Source organism: Pteropus vampyrus, unplaced genomic scaffold, assembly GCF_000151845.1.
Source record: "Pteropus vampyrus isolate Shadow unplaced genomic scaffold, Pvam_2.0 Scaffold109, whole genome shotgun sequence".
NCBI lineage: Eukaryota > Metazoa > Chordata > Mammalia > Chiroptera > Pteropodidae > Pteropus > Pteropus vampyrus.
In genome coordinates, this window is record NW_011888890.1 from 2,304,516 (window position 1) to 2,322,199 (window position 17,684).

Below are 17,684 nucleotides of genomic sequence, written 5' to 3' on the forward strand. Positions count from 1 at the left end.
GATCATGGAAAAGTCATTTAATTTTATAGCTCTATGTTCTAATATGTTAACTAGAAAATATATACAGTTTTCAGAGTAGGCAACTATGTAAATGTGATGAGAGTGTTTTCCCTTTTACCAGGTAATCAAGTTGACATACAACATGAAGTTCAAATTGAACAGTTCTCTTGGGTATTTTTATTTGTTACCCACATTAAATTACATAGAGTACTTTAAGACAGTCCTTTGTACAACAGCATGGTTTAAAGAAAATCTATTTATGGATTAAAGAAACATCTAATTTTAATAAACTCATTGTTTTCTAAATTTGGAATTCTGGATTCCTGTACTTACCAAAATATGTATTAATTAAGATTTTTTTGAGACAAACTCTTGTTAAATGCTTATCATGAAATATGAATGTAGTCTGTAAACTAAATCACAGACAGGGAATCTGCAATCTTAGGATATCCACAGCTTTGCCAGTGGGCTTGGGAAATTGCCCATACACATGAAAAAATCAGTTTATACAAGGCCCAAATTTGGCATGTTTGAATACCCACCAATAGTTTTTTTTTGAAAATTGTAAAGCTCTGTAGTATTGCATACCATATTAGATATATGTATTTGTCATTTGAAAAATATATGTAAGTTTGATGAAATCAGCTTTTTGTTTTCATTCTGTCTTAAGTTACCTCATGTCAAATGAGAAACTAAGCCTAGGTAATTTCTAGTGTGTCTTATAACTGAAAATTCAGAGATTAAGGAAAACAAGATTATAAAACCTCCAGATTCATATTGTATTTTCCAAACATTGCTGCTAATTCAGGAATTTGGCTTGTCTGTGAAATTTGGAAGGCTAATATATTACCTACAATTTTCAATTTATTATTTACTGTTAAATTTTAGTCTTCAGTGTTCTCATCCAAACCTTAGAAAAATTATTATGGGCAAATTTAATATACAAAGCTAATAGAAGAAACTAGTAACTTTGCATATTTCTATTCAAGGTCATTGATGGTTTGTGTGTAAATATTATAGCAAAAAAAGACTATATAGAAAGAAAACATTGTTTTGCATATTATGGACTTTTAATGTATCCCTGCCAGTAAGATTTCAAAATTCTTTTTCATTAGAAACCAAAAGAATAAAAGTTTAGCCCATTCAGCACATCTTTAATCAATAATATAACCCTAATTTTGTTTTTCTTTCTTCATTTTTCACTTTTTTAACTTAAAATGTCCTTAAGATTTTTTTCCCTCTAATCTGTAACTGAAGATAAGAGTTAAATGTGTAAATATATCAGTGAATATAGTAAGGTTTTATACTTTTAGGAGTACAATGATAATTAACCCTTATTTTTCAATAATAGTGACATATCAAAATGTGTAACAGTTGTAATTTTACTAACTACAGTTGGATTTTACTAACACAATCTTTCTTTCTTTCTAGAGACAAAGAATGTGTTGCTAATCATATGAGAACAGTAGAAAACATGCTTCATAAGGTACTGTAATATTTCTTAAATATTATTTAACTCGTATTATGACACTGTTCTAGTCATTATTTTTATTAACTACAAAGCACTTTAATTCATTTTGTACTTTCTTTAAAAATAACAAAAAGATCCTTTCAAATGACTGAAAATTTATATTATACAATGCTTTATTTCATAACTTTTTTCTGAATTCACTTTATGTACTTGATAAAACTATGAAAATAATGGTTTCCCCAAACTGGTATAATTGCACTTGAATTATTTGTGGTCTTTGCTGAATGAACCAGAGCTCATTAAGATTCTTAAATGTCTCATAATGATAAAATGTTTGACCACAATGTCTAACCTCTCACAACTCTTAAACCTACTATCCTATATATGTATATTTATAAAGAGACATAATGTATTATATTTGGCAGTACTCATATACCTTAACTAGGCAGTAATGTTTTTCAAGTTATAATTTATGTTCTTATAAAAATGTATTTTTAAAGTAGATGTTTAACATATTTAATGTTATATTATTCTCAAATTTGATTACTTCTATAAGGTAATTTTCAATTTGTAATGATAAGCAGCATAATAAGGATATTATGATATTACTAAGAACTTAATGTATTAACTGATTTCATGTTTTGTTAGCACTTCAGGTTCAAAGATGTGTTCACTATTTCATTATTTAAAAATAGAGAAATGTTATTTATGTGTTTCTGTTATTGTTTAATTGATACTTTGTTGAAAATATAAATCTAGTACTAAAGACATATGAATTCATGAATGAATCATATTTAGAAAAATTTTGTCAATCAATTTATTATATAATATAGTTTGCAAATCACTTAAAAATACCCTAAAAACTAACCCTTTTAAGGAGATATTCAATAAACATTAGCATACTAATATTTAATACATTTTACAATTTGGAAATGCTAAGCCTGTGTATTCTTTTAGGTATTTTAGAAAGTTACTAGCATTATTTCATATCACCAAAAGCACTTTGAAAAAAAAATCTAATATTCTGAGTGCTATTTTTTAAGTAATATTTGTTTGTAACTATCATTTCTCCTCCTCTCAATTTAAAAAAGTTTAGCCATTCAGTATAGTTTAAATATAGTCACATATGTGCTAGAAATTTGAAATTTAGATTTGTAGGAAAAGAGACTTTTTTTTTGTGCTTTAGATAGGAAAAATCAATCATGTATATATGTGTCATACCTTTTATACAGTTAATGTTGCCTTTGAAATCCAATTATTTGTTCATCTTCCCAGCTAGAGGAAAAAAATGTTGAATGGCAGATGTCTCAGGCAATGGATATTGACATCAGAGAAAAACTGTGATCAATATGAAGTATAAATGTTACCTTATCCTTTCCTTATAAGAATGACAAAATATATATTTTAAATATAATAAAAACTGATTCCCAACTGGACAATTATGGTTTTTTAGTTGCAATTCATCTTTTGATTTTAGTATCATATGGGAAGAAAGATATCTCTAGAATTGGGCTACAGTCACTGTAGATTTACTTTTGCTTTATGGCTTTTTTTTCTTTTAAATTTAATAGTTAATAATTTTGATGTCTTTAGAAATTTCTTGTTCATATAGTGGTTTTTAAATTATCGATTATTTTTAAAGCTTGATGTGAAAATTTAGGAAGGGTGAGAACAAACGGATTATAAGGAAGTGGCCCAGACAATCTTCCTGAAGTACTCAGGTTGGTGCAGAAGGTTAGCATGTAGACATGCCAGCATTCACAGGTTTATTTTTCTGGCCACCTTGGACTATCCAGTGGCCTTTCACTGTCTTGGAGAAACTAAGAGTAGTACAGAAGAATGGTTCAGGCTCTTTCACGGTCCGGTAAAAATGGCTGTATCCATTCCAAACTCTTTAGCAAAGTCAACCTATTCACATTTTCTCTTTCTTTTTGAGTCAGTTTTGGTAGTTTGTATTTTTCAAGGAATTTGTCTATTTCGTCTAGGTTATCTAGTTTGTTGACAAACAATTGTTCACTTTCTTAGAATTGATTTTATTTCTGTAAGGTCAGTAGTATATCACCACTTTCAGTCCTGATTTTAGTAATTCATTAATCTTTTTTTTCTTGGTACTTCTAGGTGAGGTTTGTCCATTTTGATGATCTTTTTAAGAAACCAAATTTGGTTTTCTTGACTTGCTCTATTGATTTTCTGTTTTCTTTTTCATTTGTCTCTGCTCTGATCTTTTTTATTTCCTTCCTCTGTTTTCTTTGGGTTTAGTTTACTTTCATTTTTCTACTTTCCTAAGACAGAGATTAGGTTATTGGTTTGAGATCTTTTTTTTTTTAATGTAGGCATTTACATCTGTAAATTTCCACCTGAACAGTTTTCATTGCATCCTATAAGTTTTGCTATATTGTGTTTTTGTTTTTATCCATCTCAGAATATTTTCTAATTTCCCTGTGATTTCTTCTCTGACTGATTTATTGTTTAAGAATGTGCTGTTTAATTTCCAAAATATTTGGGCATTTTTCTCATATTTTTTTTACTGTTGAGTTCTGATGTAATTCTGTATGGTTTGAATAGATATTTTGCTGGATTTCAATTCTTTCAAGTTTTAAACTTTTTCTTGAAGTATGCTGTATGGTCCAGAATATGGTCTATCATGGTGAATGTTACTGCACATTTATAAAGAAGGAGTATTATGCTTTTGTTGGATATTCTACATATATCTGTTATGTCTGGTTGTTTTATAGTATTGTTCAAGTCTTCTAGTTCCTTGCTTATCTTTTTGTATAGTTGTTTTATCCATTAATGAAGTGAGATTTTGAAGTCTCCAACTATTATTGTTCAACTATTTCTCCCTTCCGTTTTGTCACTTTCTGCTTTATGTATTTTGGGATCCTGTTGTTAGGGTCATACATATCAGGAAATTGTTATATTTTCTTGGTGGATTGACTTTTTAATCATTATACAATCTTTTTTTGTATCTTATAAAATTTTTTGTCTTAAAGTTTAAAGTTTAAGTTGTATGATATTAATATAACCACTTCAGCTCTCCTTTGGTTATTGTTTGCATGAAAAATCTTTTTCTATCCATTTACTTTCAACTGATCTGTGTCTTTGTATCTATGATAAGTCTCTTGTAGACAGCATGTAGTTGAATCCATTCTGCCAATCTCCAACTTTTAATTGGAGAGTTTAATCAATTTACTTTTAATGTAATTGGTGATAAGGAAGGACTTTTGCCATTTTTTCTATATGTAGTTTATCTATATTGTTCTTCAGCTTCTGTATTAGTCCTCTCCCTTTTTGTGTGTGATAGGTAGATCTTTTCTAATATAACATTTGATGCTCTTCTCTTTTGTTTTACTATATATTTTTAGTTATTTTTTTAGTGGTTGCTTTGAGGATTACAATTAACGTCTTAATTCACAATGATCTAGTTTGAATTAATACCCACTTAGTTTTACTAGTATACAAAAACTTTGCTCTTATATAGCTCTAGCTCCCATTTATGTTGTCCTTGTCACAGATTACATCTTTATACATTGTGTGCCCATCAACATAGTTTATTATTAATGTTTTATGTAATTGTTTTTTAAATCATATAGAGAAAAAAGAGGAGTTATAAACAAAAAATACATTAGTACTGTCTTTTATATTTACCTATATAGTTACCTTTACTAGTATTCTTTATTTCTTCATGTGGATTTGAGTTACCTTTTAGTATCCTTTCATTTCAGACTTAGCGTTTCTTCTAAGGTGGGTCTAGTAGGAATGAGTACCCTCAGCTATCATGTAGCTTGAAGTGGCTTAATTTCTCCTTCATTTTTTGAAGAATATTTTTGTTGGATATAGAATTATTGGTTGACAGTGCCTCCCTTCCCTGCCTCCCCCCCACCCCATTTCAGTACTTTGAATGTATCAACTCCAAAATTTCTATCTGGTTTCTTTTTATGCTTTCTATCTCTTTACTTATACTTTCCCTTTTTGGTTTCCTTTGGTTCATTGCACATTATTTCCTTTAACTCTTAAAGAGTATTTAAAATAATTGATTTAAAGTTATTTGGTGGTAAATCCAATATCTAGGCTTCCTTAGGGACAGTTCTTATTTCTACTTTTCTTGTGTATGGGTCATACTTTATTTCTTTGCATACTTTATAATATTTTGTTGAATAAAGGATATTCTGAATATTACAATGTGGCAACTCTGGAAATCAAATTCTTCCCCATCTCTAGTGTTCATTGTTACTGGCTACTCTAGTAGTGGTTGTTTGGTTAGTGACATCTCAAAACTAATTTCGTAAAATCTGTATTCTTTGTCATGTGTAGCCACTGAAATATCTTCTGTTAATTTAGTGGAAAGCTAGTGTTTCAACAGATTTCTTTAAATACCGAGATTCAGATGTTTTTTCCTTGATTAAGCTTTTGTCTGGTTGCCATATTTCATTTAGTTTCCAGAGTTCTGAAAAAGGTGATTCTAATAAACTTTGCCAGTTTATTTGCTGCTTTTGTGGAAGATCTGGCTTTTGGAGTTCCTTCCTCCACATTTTTGTTAATATCACACACTAATATATATATTTTTTTCCATTGAGGCATTTTATTTGCACGTATCTATTACACTCCTAGAAAAAGAATCCCAGGATTTTCCGTCCTTTGTGTTTTCGTCTTGCTTCTTCATGGTCCATGAGGCCTGCTAAAGTTGTCAGGACAGTGAAACCAACTGCTAGGATGGGAGCAGATTGTTCTGCCATTTTTCTAGATCTTAGAGTTGCATATCCAATCTGGGGCTGATCACTCCACACTTGTTTAACCTGACGGATCACTCCACACTTGTTGAGCCAATTTTCCCAGCTCTGTGATCATCAGTGTTTTCAGATTTGCCAATGTAACCATGCTTCGTCTTCACAGTCAGAAACCAGACGATGACTTTGGAGCACGGCCTAATAAGAACCTGACATTTACCTCTCTTTGCAACATTGTTGATGCTCTTGAGTGCATTGGCCGGAGATTCACGTGTGCCATTATGGTGGCATGGAAAGATCACACTACTATTATATACTTTTATTTTACTAATAACTTTACCAGCAAAAACCTTCTAATGTTACTGATAATATAGATAATATAGGAATTGAAATTTTTAAAAATTAAGAGCCTCTTCAAACATTTCTATTGTGTTGGAGTAAAAGTACAATAATTATATTGAAATTATTTTCAGGATAAGGTAGTGACTGGATAGATAGGATAATGCCTGGATTACTTAGGATTAGGTATGAGAAAATTAAGTTAATTATTTGTTTCCACTTACAAAGGTCTTGGCAGAGAGATGTCTTTGTTTACTATAACTGGGGGTAAAAGTAAGTAGATTTGGGTAAAATTTGAGTGTAGAGAAGAATCTGAACATTTTTGGTAGTAATTTTTTTTTGTAATTGTTGAATTAGTAATATGGCTGGATTCTTTTAGAGATTGCTTGAGTTCTACAAGTTTGGTAAAATTACCTGAAATGTTTCCTATGTATGATCATAGTGTATTATAAACTTTAAAGTTTTCACTGAACATTTACTGAGAGGTGTTAAATACCTTTTAAGTAAATTGTTTAAATGGTAAAATAGGAAGTCATAATCCAGAAACCTCAAAAGACTGTCTAGAAGACCTTGCATATATGAATTCTCTAAATTTATCAGGCTGAAATGACACTGGAACAATAACCAGTGAGTCACAGGAGATTTTGCTGAAGCCCTTTTGGATTTGTTTCTGTAGTAAAATTATTTAAAACTTCTAAGCCGTCATAAAACACAATATTGACTATAAATAGTTGAGCCTATTAATGCCTTTTGAGTGTATATTATGTGCCAGAAACTGTACCCTCCTTGGGGAAACTGTGTATGTGTGTGTGCGTGTGCGCGCGCGCGTGTGTGTGTGTATCTGTATATATGTGTATATACATATATATATCTCCTAGTCCTTCCCTCAAGGTAGAGACACAGATAATTCCAGTATACCATGGTAAATATGCATCCATAAGATGCAGGTCTATGTCCATTTAGATAGGGTGATTCATCAATGAGACATACTTAGAAAACCCAAGAGTGAGCTGGAGGTTTCTTAGGAGAAAATTAATGCCTGAATGGGACTTTGAAGTGTGAGGAAAGATGGTAAAGGCATTCTAGCAGAGAGAGTAGCATGTGCCAGTGCATGGAAGCATGAATAGCCAGATAGCCTCAATTGAGCATTAAATGCAAGGAGAGTATGAGAGATGAGGCTGAATGAGGCAGCTGGAAGCCAGGTCCTGAAAGAACTTTTTTGCCATTCCAAGAACCTTGAATCGTTTTAATGGAGACAATTGGGAATAAACTAGGGTGTAGCTAAGGAGTGATATGGTCAGATTTCCTTATTGAATTTGGACTCTTTAGGGCAGATTTGCAGACTGGATGTAGTGAGTAAGAAAGGGGTTTTAAGAGCCATGAATCTGTAGGCTAGATGAGGGCTGGTGAAGATCTGAACCAGGATAGTGATGGTAGGTGGTGTTGAGGAAAGGATGTGAAACTTACTTAGTAAAATAGCATATTTAGTAAAATAGGATGAGAAGGGCAGGGAGGGTGATTCCCAGTGTGAGTAGTGAGATTAACTGATGTTAGAAGTACAAAAGAGCAAGTTTATTTGTTTGCTTTTTTCAGTAGGGTAAAGGGAGACAGTGATGAGTTTTGTTTTGGAAATACTGAGTTTAAAGTAATATGGAGTGATCAGCAGGATATGTGAGTCAGATAAAGGTTTGAGATTGATTAACGTAGTACTTTCTGGCAAAGAAAGAAAGCGATATAGCAATTGACAGGAGAAACAAGACATTATAGATAAGTGGGAAGCTAGGAAATGCATTTTGAGAGATTAATTATGCCGCTAGAGTTTGAAGTCCTTGAGGGATGGAATTCTTTACCTGAATTTTTATATCCTCAGCATCCATCACAGTGCCTGGTACCCAGCGGGCACATAATGAATGTTTGTTGATTGAGTCAAACTTTTATCATCACCCAGTCTCTAAAGATAACTAAAGCCATCTCTAGATTCCAGTGCGAGTCTTGCTGATATTGTGACCTGCTTTATTTGATTTCTAAAAATAGTGTGTGTATTTACTTTGCCTAATCAAGAGCTAGAAGAGAAAGCCTAAATTTAATTTTAAGAATGTCTGTCTCTAGGAAATAGAAGTATACTAACAATGAATATAAAAGTACTAGCTAGTTTGATGCTTATGAAAAATAGAAAGATGATTATTTCTATTGTTAGAGTGAATTGTGGAATGGAATAGAGTCAAACAGGATCTGACAAGTGAAAACTCTACGTAGCCAAATCTTTAAATGTGATTTTATAACCTTAAAAATGGTTAACCAGAGTATTTGATAGTACGTAGTTATCTTTGATTTTTAGTTTTTTTACTACATTTATAAGTAATACAAAGACCATAGAGTATTTTTTAATTTATGAAACTGACACTATTTTAAAAATTGAAATAGTGATCTCCTGCCTCTAAAACCTAATTTTTAATGATTCATTAATGACTCTCTAAAATGTTACTGATGATCTTTGAACTCCTTTCCATTCTTAGCTTCTTGATCCTGCTTCTGAAGATCAGCTGTGCAGGACGTACAGGTGTTAGCACAGCTGGTTCGCTGATGACAACTCTGTCCATATAGCTGTCTTGTGTGTCATCATTCATATTGTTCAGTGTCATTCTGACCTAGCCAAGCTAAAAATGGTACTCCAACTCAAGAGGGATTTAAAAACCTTGACAAACTGAAGATAAGACACTACAGAATGTCATGTACAAGTGCTTAACTGTTTTTAGCTTAAACACACCTAAATAACTAATTTCAGCGTACCTCTGTCTTTCTTGTTGAAATAATTTACCCTAGGAAAGAAAGTATCTCTGTGTGAAGGACTGTAACAATTCATAAATACATTTCTCTATTCTCAAGTATGGGTTTTGTGTTTTTTAAATAGCTCAAGGTCACAGCAATCTGTTTGCGGGGTACATTCTGTGAAATATAACCTGCTCTACAGATTTATCCTGCTGTCTAGTGCCTTTATAAACTGTCCATGATTAAATCACTCTGTGTTCCAGCTTAATAATTTGATTTGAGGGTTCAGTTTTTCAGATCCTTAATTGGAATGTAGCCAGCGTGATAATTTGATTCAAGAGATCAGTTTTTTAGTTGCATAATTGGGATGTAACTATAATGCATGGGGTGGTTGTGGTGGTGGATTTTGCCTTCTTTTCTGGTGACAGCAGCTGGCAGTCATTGGAGAGTTCTGGCTCTGTTCCAGAGTTGTAGGTGAAGTTAAATAACCTGCCAGTGAAAGAAGGCTAGTTTCCCACATCTCTCTTTTCATATCGAGTGTCTGTGCTTGCTGCAGCACCAATGGAGTGCCCGCTTCTGCTGAGAGAGTGCCAAGGTCTCCTTCCCATAGGTTTGGAGCACAGCAGGAACTGTTGCATATATCTTGGGACACCCTAGTTTGGAGATCTTCCATGTGAGATTGTGACCATTATATAAGGGTGATTGCTGCACAGGTAACCTGATTCTCAGTGTTACACTTGTATGCTTGTTGGGGGAGGAGGAGAGCAGGGAGGAGAGAAAACGTGAATGAATGAGAATGCTCGCAGGCCCAATGAAACTACTGAGGAAAATAAGGATGTTTAAATAATAGTCTCTCTCGCTTATCACAGAAATCCTTTTATGAAACACACTTTTACTAAGATTGCCAGACAAAGGACAAAGAAAAGGAAAAAAAAAAATTAGTGTTGTTGTTTAAGTAGAAAAATGAAAGAGGTACCAAAATCCTAAACAATTTCCTCAAATATTAACTGTTCATTAGAGATATTAAGAAGCATAGTTATTTCGTGTTAAGAACATGGATTCAGTAGCCTCATATTAGGGTGGCAATAGCTATTTCACAAGGTAGATGGTAGAACTGAGTGAGGTAGTGTGGAGAGTACTTTGAAAAGTATGTTGTACTTTTGAAAGTATTAATGGTATTATTACTAATAGGGATAGTATTGTCCTCGATCCGTTTCATTAATTAAATAGTTAGGGAAAAAGTAAGAGAAAGTGAGAAATATCCATTAAGCTATAACTATCTAGTTCATGAATATCATTTCCATTGTGTTGGCATGCTTTAATCCCTGCTTTTATCACTAGGCACATACCAGAGTCCTAGAACTGTCTAAATATCTTTTTTGTTGTTGTTGTTATTCTCTCTTTCTACTGCCTTCTAGAATTTGTGAGTTTGGAATGACATTCTTATTACTTACTAAGAGTGTCTGTATGAATAGCATTTTTCTTGCTACTAGTGTTATTACAGAGTATATTTAACTCTGGCGGATTCATTTATTTTTCTATTTACAAAAGGCTCTCCAGTATGACTATTTTACTTGTTTAACCAAATTTTCTGTTGATTAGATATAAGAATTGGTGATCAGTAGTTGTGCCAGGAAAGTGAGACTCAGTCAAGTTGTATACTAGATTATGTGAACTTCAAAATACATCAGGAGTTAGTACACTTATTTTATGAAACACTAGGAAAAAGGAGCCAGAAAATGTCTGAGATGACACTCTGTGTTAGTGATATAAGGTTGACTTTACTAGAGATTGCTCATACATTCTCTGGTGAGATGTGATCATTTTAAGAAACTTTATAGATGGTGAGGAATACTGTCTTTCCTTCTGTACCTCTAAGGCAGAGATGGCCAATGTTTTCTTTAAAGAGCCAGATAGTAAATATTTTAAGCTTTGTGGACCATATGGTTTCTGTCTCTACTCAACTCTGTCATTGTAGCAGGAAAGCATCCAAAGACATACATACATAAATGAATGACCATAGCTGTGTTCCAATAAAACTTTATTTATAATAACAGGCAGTGGGCTGAATTTGGTTCCTAGGCTGTAGTGAGTCGACTGCATACTGCTCTTTACTACATTTGTTGAAAAATAGGGCATAGGCTGCTCTAAGGGTGTAGGATAAAAAATTAGGATAGAGAAGGGAATGCAACAAGGTATCAACGGATGTGGAAGGAAGTACAGAGGAAGGATAGGGATAAAGGAAAGCAGGGAATGTGGAAGCAAAGTAAAACACTAACACAGAGTGGTAAGAATGGAGGTTACAGGAAATATTGTAGAAGTCTGTATTTGATGGGATATTTCTGATAAGAATGTTTATTTTGAAGTATTAGAAACAATAATAGATTAGAGAAAAATATAATTTTAGATAGATTAAGAATGTGATGTAGAATCCTAATATCAGTTACATTTCCTAGGCATTCAAGATGCAGGCATTATATACATTTTCTTACACATGTTCTTAAGTGTATCTGGAATTTTGATCTACTACTTGCTACTTCTCCTTGGTATATTATTGATAAAGACATAGCTAGTAGTACATTTCATGAGGTTTTTTTTTTTTTTTTTTTTTTTTAATTGGAACATTGGGTCCAGAGGAATTTAGAGCTGTTCATGATACAGGATGCAGCTTCACATTTTGAGAGTTGAACAGCTTTTCTAAAAATGACTAATTTAATTTAATAGTTGATATATCTAGGAGAAATAGCTTTTTTGGTGTTATGGTTGGAGTATAGAAAATTAGAAAACAGGTTGGTGTCTTGTAAGTAAAGGCTAATCAAAGGAATAGAATAGTACAACATGGATCTTATGAATCACTGAATTCTGGAACTAGATTGCTATAAAAAATAAATATATATTTTGCAACAATATTTTACTTCTTAGAAAGTTTCATTTATTTTTCTCTGTACATCTCTTGTATAGTATATCTATTAGAAATATCTGTTCTCTGAAACTAATAAGAAAAGGAGAAAGTAAACTACTCTCTAAAAATCAAAATTTTAGAATGGAGTAATATAGTTATCTTTATTCTTTGTCAAAATATGAAATTGTACAACTTTTATAGAATGTTATAACAACGTATACAATTTGGCAATTGAGATTTATATTATGAAATTTTATGAAAAATTCATTAAACGTTAAAAGTGAGCTGTTAGCAATGTTGAAGTAGAAAAACATTGTATATATAGTTTTTATCGCTCACATCTATAAATAAATCAATGAAAAGGGTATAGTATCTTAATTATAGGATAAGTAATGATGTGCTGTAAACAGAATTAAAACTGTCTTGAAATTATATTTAAAATGAATTTGAAATGTAAAATTATAATCCATGGACAGGTGACAATGGTTATTTTAACATTAATTTGCATTAAAATCTGTATTTTACAGAGTGAACACATTTTTCCTTTAAGAGAAAAAAATAATTTTACTGTTCTAATATCGTTAATTCAAAACTTTTGACAGTAAAAGAACTTACTTTAGATTCTCATTTTTGAAAGGAATCATTTTGTATCCAATGGGTAGTATTTCCTAAAAAAATCCCACTTATCTCTTTTCTGATTCTAGTTGCTTTGTTCTCAGCCTGCCTGTTCTATTTTTTTTCATGAACGAATTTAATGCAATAAGGGGAGAGTCCTTTTTCTATGTTCTGTGTTGAATCTCTGCCCTGTTTATCCTTGTTCACACTCTGAAATTCAAACTTGCCTTCTTCATTCTTTCTGAACCAGTCTCCCTTTTACCCTCTATTTTTCCCCCCATTCCTTGTCATGTTTCTTTCCTGCTCCTTTGCTGTGCCATTATATTTTTACTTGTCTTACTGTCACTGTTTTGTATTCTCTGAACATGATGCTTTCACTTCCTTGACCCATTAAAATAAAGTAATTCTTAGCCAATCCTTTTTTAAGATTTAAAAAATACCTTTTTCTAGAAATATTGGGAGAACATTTTAGATGCCTGCTCTCAAAGTTTTGCTATAATTTAAAAGTGGAAAAAATTCTTAAATTTTAGTAGAAATATTTGTGAGATTACATCTATTTTATATCATGGTGGCACTGTCAACATTTGACAGATAATTTATAATTAAATAACAGTATTAACATATGCACATGAGTCAAATAATATAATTATGATACTCATTATTAGGTTTAGCAAAACAGCTGCATTTTGAGTTTTTAAATCTAAAATAAAGAATTTTTGGTTTGCCAAATTAAATAATGTTGTAGTGAAAACGTTAATTTCATAATAAATTTCAGTTTTAAATGCCAAATGCCCCACCTTAATTTTGTTCAGAAAGCTTATTTAGAGAATACGAAATGTGGCTTACTGTTCCTGTATGTAAGCTTCATCCAGCTTCACAGAAGTGTAGTACCTGGTGTGAATAGGGTTAAAGGACCTCCAGTGCTAGCACTGTGTTGTGGATTATACCTACATTGCTCCTAGTACCCTCACCCCCCTTTGTCCGTATTCGCAATCTGCTTTTGTACTTTGACATCCAGGATATCCCTAGTGAATTTTGTCATAGAAAAAAGAGAATCATCAATATCGCAGTTAAACTTGACTTTCAAAGCTAATAGTATCTCATTTGGGGGCTCAAATTTAATAAATTTTCTTTGATTCTTGGTGAGTTTTTAAACATCAAACAATGAATTGGCCAGGGTGCAGTAAAATATTTAGATCTATTGACTATGGTTCAGAAGGGTAGAAGGCAAAACACCAGTGGTTTGATGTTGATAAATTCTCAGTACCTTAATCCACATTAATGTTTTCTTTTATCTGACTGCACATTGGTGACCAAAAAAAAAAAAAAAGAGCAAGAAAAGTTATCCATACATGTAAAATATAAAACCTAAAACAAATATATTTGTAAAATATGATTTATTCTATAATGTTAGGTAAGTTTAACAACATTCTCATACTGACTAGAGGCTGGAGAATATTTGTTACAGATAAACATACGTTCTGAATTGGAACTCCATCATGCATATAATACTCACAGTATTCTAAAAATTGCATTATAGTGTATGTTTTACAGCATAAACTTTGACATTCACTTATTGACAGATATTCTTCAGATCAACTTAGGAATAGAAGGATTTTAATAGACAAGCATGAACAATTAAATATGTCATATATTTGTATGTATTTGCTGATTTAAGGAAACATTATATTGTATGATAGTTTGTTCGTAAAATAAAAAATAATTTAAGCTGTTTTACAAGTTGCCAATATAGAAAAGAAAAATGAAAGACAGGTTTTCTATCGTATATTATTGCCAAGTTACATTTGAAGTTGCTCAGATAAAAGTAGAGATTTAAATCCAATTACTTGAGCAATTAATGTTATTTTCTACAGTTCTACCCATTTTGACCTTTGCTAAAAGTCATAAAACTCATAAAAAACTCTTTCTATTCTGTGACTTTATATGTGGTAGCAAAGAGATAAATTTTTAAAATCAATTCAGGCATAAGGATAGTTAGAAAATATGCACACATATGAAAACTACTATCATTAATCCATATGATTAAAAATGAGAGTTTATTGATCTTAAAAGCAAAGTAAACTGTGGAATTGTTAGGGATTTTACTGTTTGGAAATTAAAAATGAAAATGTCTATTTCTGAATGTTTTCTTATATCTAGTATTTGTATCATAAAGGGAGTATTTTCTCATTTTTCCAGAAGGTGGCAGTGTAATATCAACTCCACGTGATATCTATACTGGATAGAGAACTGGTATTTTTCCTGTATCTGTGAATTGTTTGTATTGTTACTTTTCTGAATACTTAAAATAGAGTACAAATACTACCGATTTTATCCATTATCTTATTTAGAAGTTGCATTACCAAGTTGGTTTATATGTATTTAATCAATAAGACTCAAGTTTAGTAAGAGTAAAAAGGGCAAACAAACCTCTTGCTGGTATATTTTTAAGTATTCTTGGGTGTCGAGTATATTTGTTTTTATTTCAGGATACCAATTATTGAAGTTATTTTTCAAAGACTAGTACCTAATAATCACCTTGTCAAATATATATATATATATGTATATCTATATATATATCTATCTCTCTATATATCAGTTAATACCAGTTAAATTAAACATCTTATTAAGAAAGCGATAATAATTAGGATGTTACTGTTTGTTTTTTATTTTGTGGCTGTGTTTTCCTTCTTTCCTTATTCTTTTCAGGGTGCAACAGTGAAAAATAATTCAGAACCTCTTGATCAGAAGAGCTCTAGTGACTCTTCTTCCCTCCCTCATTTCAAGCAGGAGGATGCTTTTTCTTCTTAACATTCTCCCCCAGCACTCCGAATTAGAGATTTATTTGCAACGAAAAATCAATTAGTCCTAAATTTATTCATGGATTTCAGGTCCAGCGATCAATGCAAGTCCACTCAGTGGGCTCAAGGGGACCCAGTTCATCCCAGTTAATGTGTCTGAAGGGGAATTACCATTGATGCTGTTTTTTTCCCTTTAGGTCAGAGATCAGATCTCGCTGTCACGGACTGCGGCAAGTAGGAATGACTTCACCCTGCAGCTACCCAAACTGCACCTGGAGACCTTTGCAGTGGAGGGGCTCAAGGGCAGGCCAGAGGTTGTAGCGTGCCAGGTTAGAGTCTAAATAACATTGTTTGCTGCTGAGACGTGTGGAAAAATAAATTGCACTAACTGGAGAGAATGAAAGCCTCAAACTATTGTGAATAACATAAAGGAGATGCAAAATTTTTTTTCTTCATTTTTCTTCTGTCGTGTAACACTGTATTAAACAAATAATTGTGCTTTTTTTTTAAGCCTCGATCCAGCCTATTAAGTAATGCAGAAAATTATTTTTTTAACAAGAAAAAATATGTCTTTTATAGATAAGTATAGTATTAAAAGAATACTTTTTTCTTCAGGAGAGGACAATAAGATGCTAGGCTTTTATCTCTTTAAGCTAGTCTCAATTTGTAGCTCTTACTGTTTTTTAAAATAAATCACTTTAGGTAAAATTATCGAGAGAGATATTTGAAAATTTTCAGTGTTAATTTCAAAGTATAGCCAACATTTCTTACGTGGTAATTTATTTAATTTCAGCAAATCTAGAACCTAACTGTACTTTGCAATGTAGAGTATTTTCCCCTTTAATGATTAGTTTTAATGAACATTATAATATGTGCAAATTGGGTTATTTCATTTATAAAACTCAAGCACTAAATCACAAAACCTCAAATAATTTAAAAATAATAAAGATAATTATTTTTTAAAACAGTCACTTTCAGATGCTGCAAGTATTTTTCTATTCTAGGTTATATTGTGTCATGATCTTTTTTATAAGGTTAAATTTTTTTTTAATTTAATTTTTTTAATTCAGTATTTGCTTTATTCTTTTAATGCCCAATGCCTTTATTAGAAAAGTCTTTGAACATTATCTAAAATATAGGGAGCTCGATATTTCAAAAGAGGTCGTCCTTGTTCAATAGCAGCCTAGATTTAGCAGTGTATTTAAAAGAGCAATATCTCTCAAAATTCAGTTTCTGTTTCACATTTTGAGGTTTAAAATAAACTTTTTCATTCTTTAATTTTAAGTTTGTGGAAAATTAATGTCAGTCCAAATGGAGCTATGTTAATTTTCCCTACATATTCCATACCCTAATTTAATTTGTTATTAATACTCAAATTGATGCTCTACAAAGAAAAAATAAAAACTAGTTGTTTTTTTTATCAGATTGTTCACCAATATATCTAAACTATATGTAATTATAAAACTAAGCATAAAAATTTTTTATTTCCAATTATAGGCTAGAATACTGTACCATTATTTAGTATAAATTTGATTATCATTATTTATCAATTCATTGTAACCACAAGTACAGTATGATTTGAGATTTTTCTAGTGGTTTTAAAATAATCCTTTACTTGGCTGTCTTGATTCAGAATCTCACAGAGCTTAATTCTTGTTATAATTCAAAAATAAAGACTTTTCCCAAACTCTAGATTTTGGTGATTTGGAAAGAGACTGATTCCTAGGAATGCCATTCTGGGAGGAAAGTGTGAACTCTCCATGACTTTGACATCTATGAGTAGCAAGAAGAGAATGTATAAACCTATATTTTAAATTACTATCTTTTTCAAGTTCTAATAAAAATAATTGTGCATAGTACCATATACCAAACACTTGGCTAAGTTTTGCACTGACATGCTGTAATATACATTGTAGTTTAATAATATATATTTCGGTTTAGTATTCCATGTAGAGAAGAGCACATGATTTGGGCCATAATAGTGTTTTATACACACACAGACACATACACAGTTGGTGATATGCTTGGAGTACTTTGAGAAGAAGGGCACTGTATTAATC

At 31.6% G+C, this 17,684-nt stretch overlaps 1 protein-coding gene and 1 pseudogene across 6 annotated transcripts in view; one reads left to right on the forward strand and one right to left on the reverse strand.

The window, feature by feature from the left end:
• Positions 1-17,684, forward strand: part of CCDC171 (coiled-coil domain containing 171) — a 281,050-nt gene that overhangs the window by 194,054 nt on the left and 69,312 nt on the right. For all 6 annotated transcript variants that reach the window (XM_011365306.2, XM_023533732.1, XM_023533731.1 and 3 more), the window contains 2 exons: positions 1,432-1,486; positions 15,822-15,953. In XM_011365306.2, coding sequence (XP_011363608.1) covers positions 1,432-1,486; positions 15,822-15,953 — 187 coding nt within the window. The remainder of the gene's footprint in view (positions 1-1,431; positions 1,487-15,821; positions 15,954-17,684) is intronic.
• Positions 6,079-9,179, reverse strand: LOC105295601 (annotated as a pseudogene).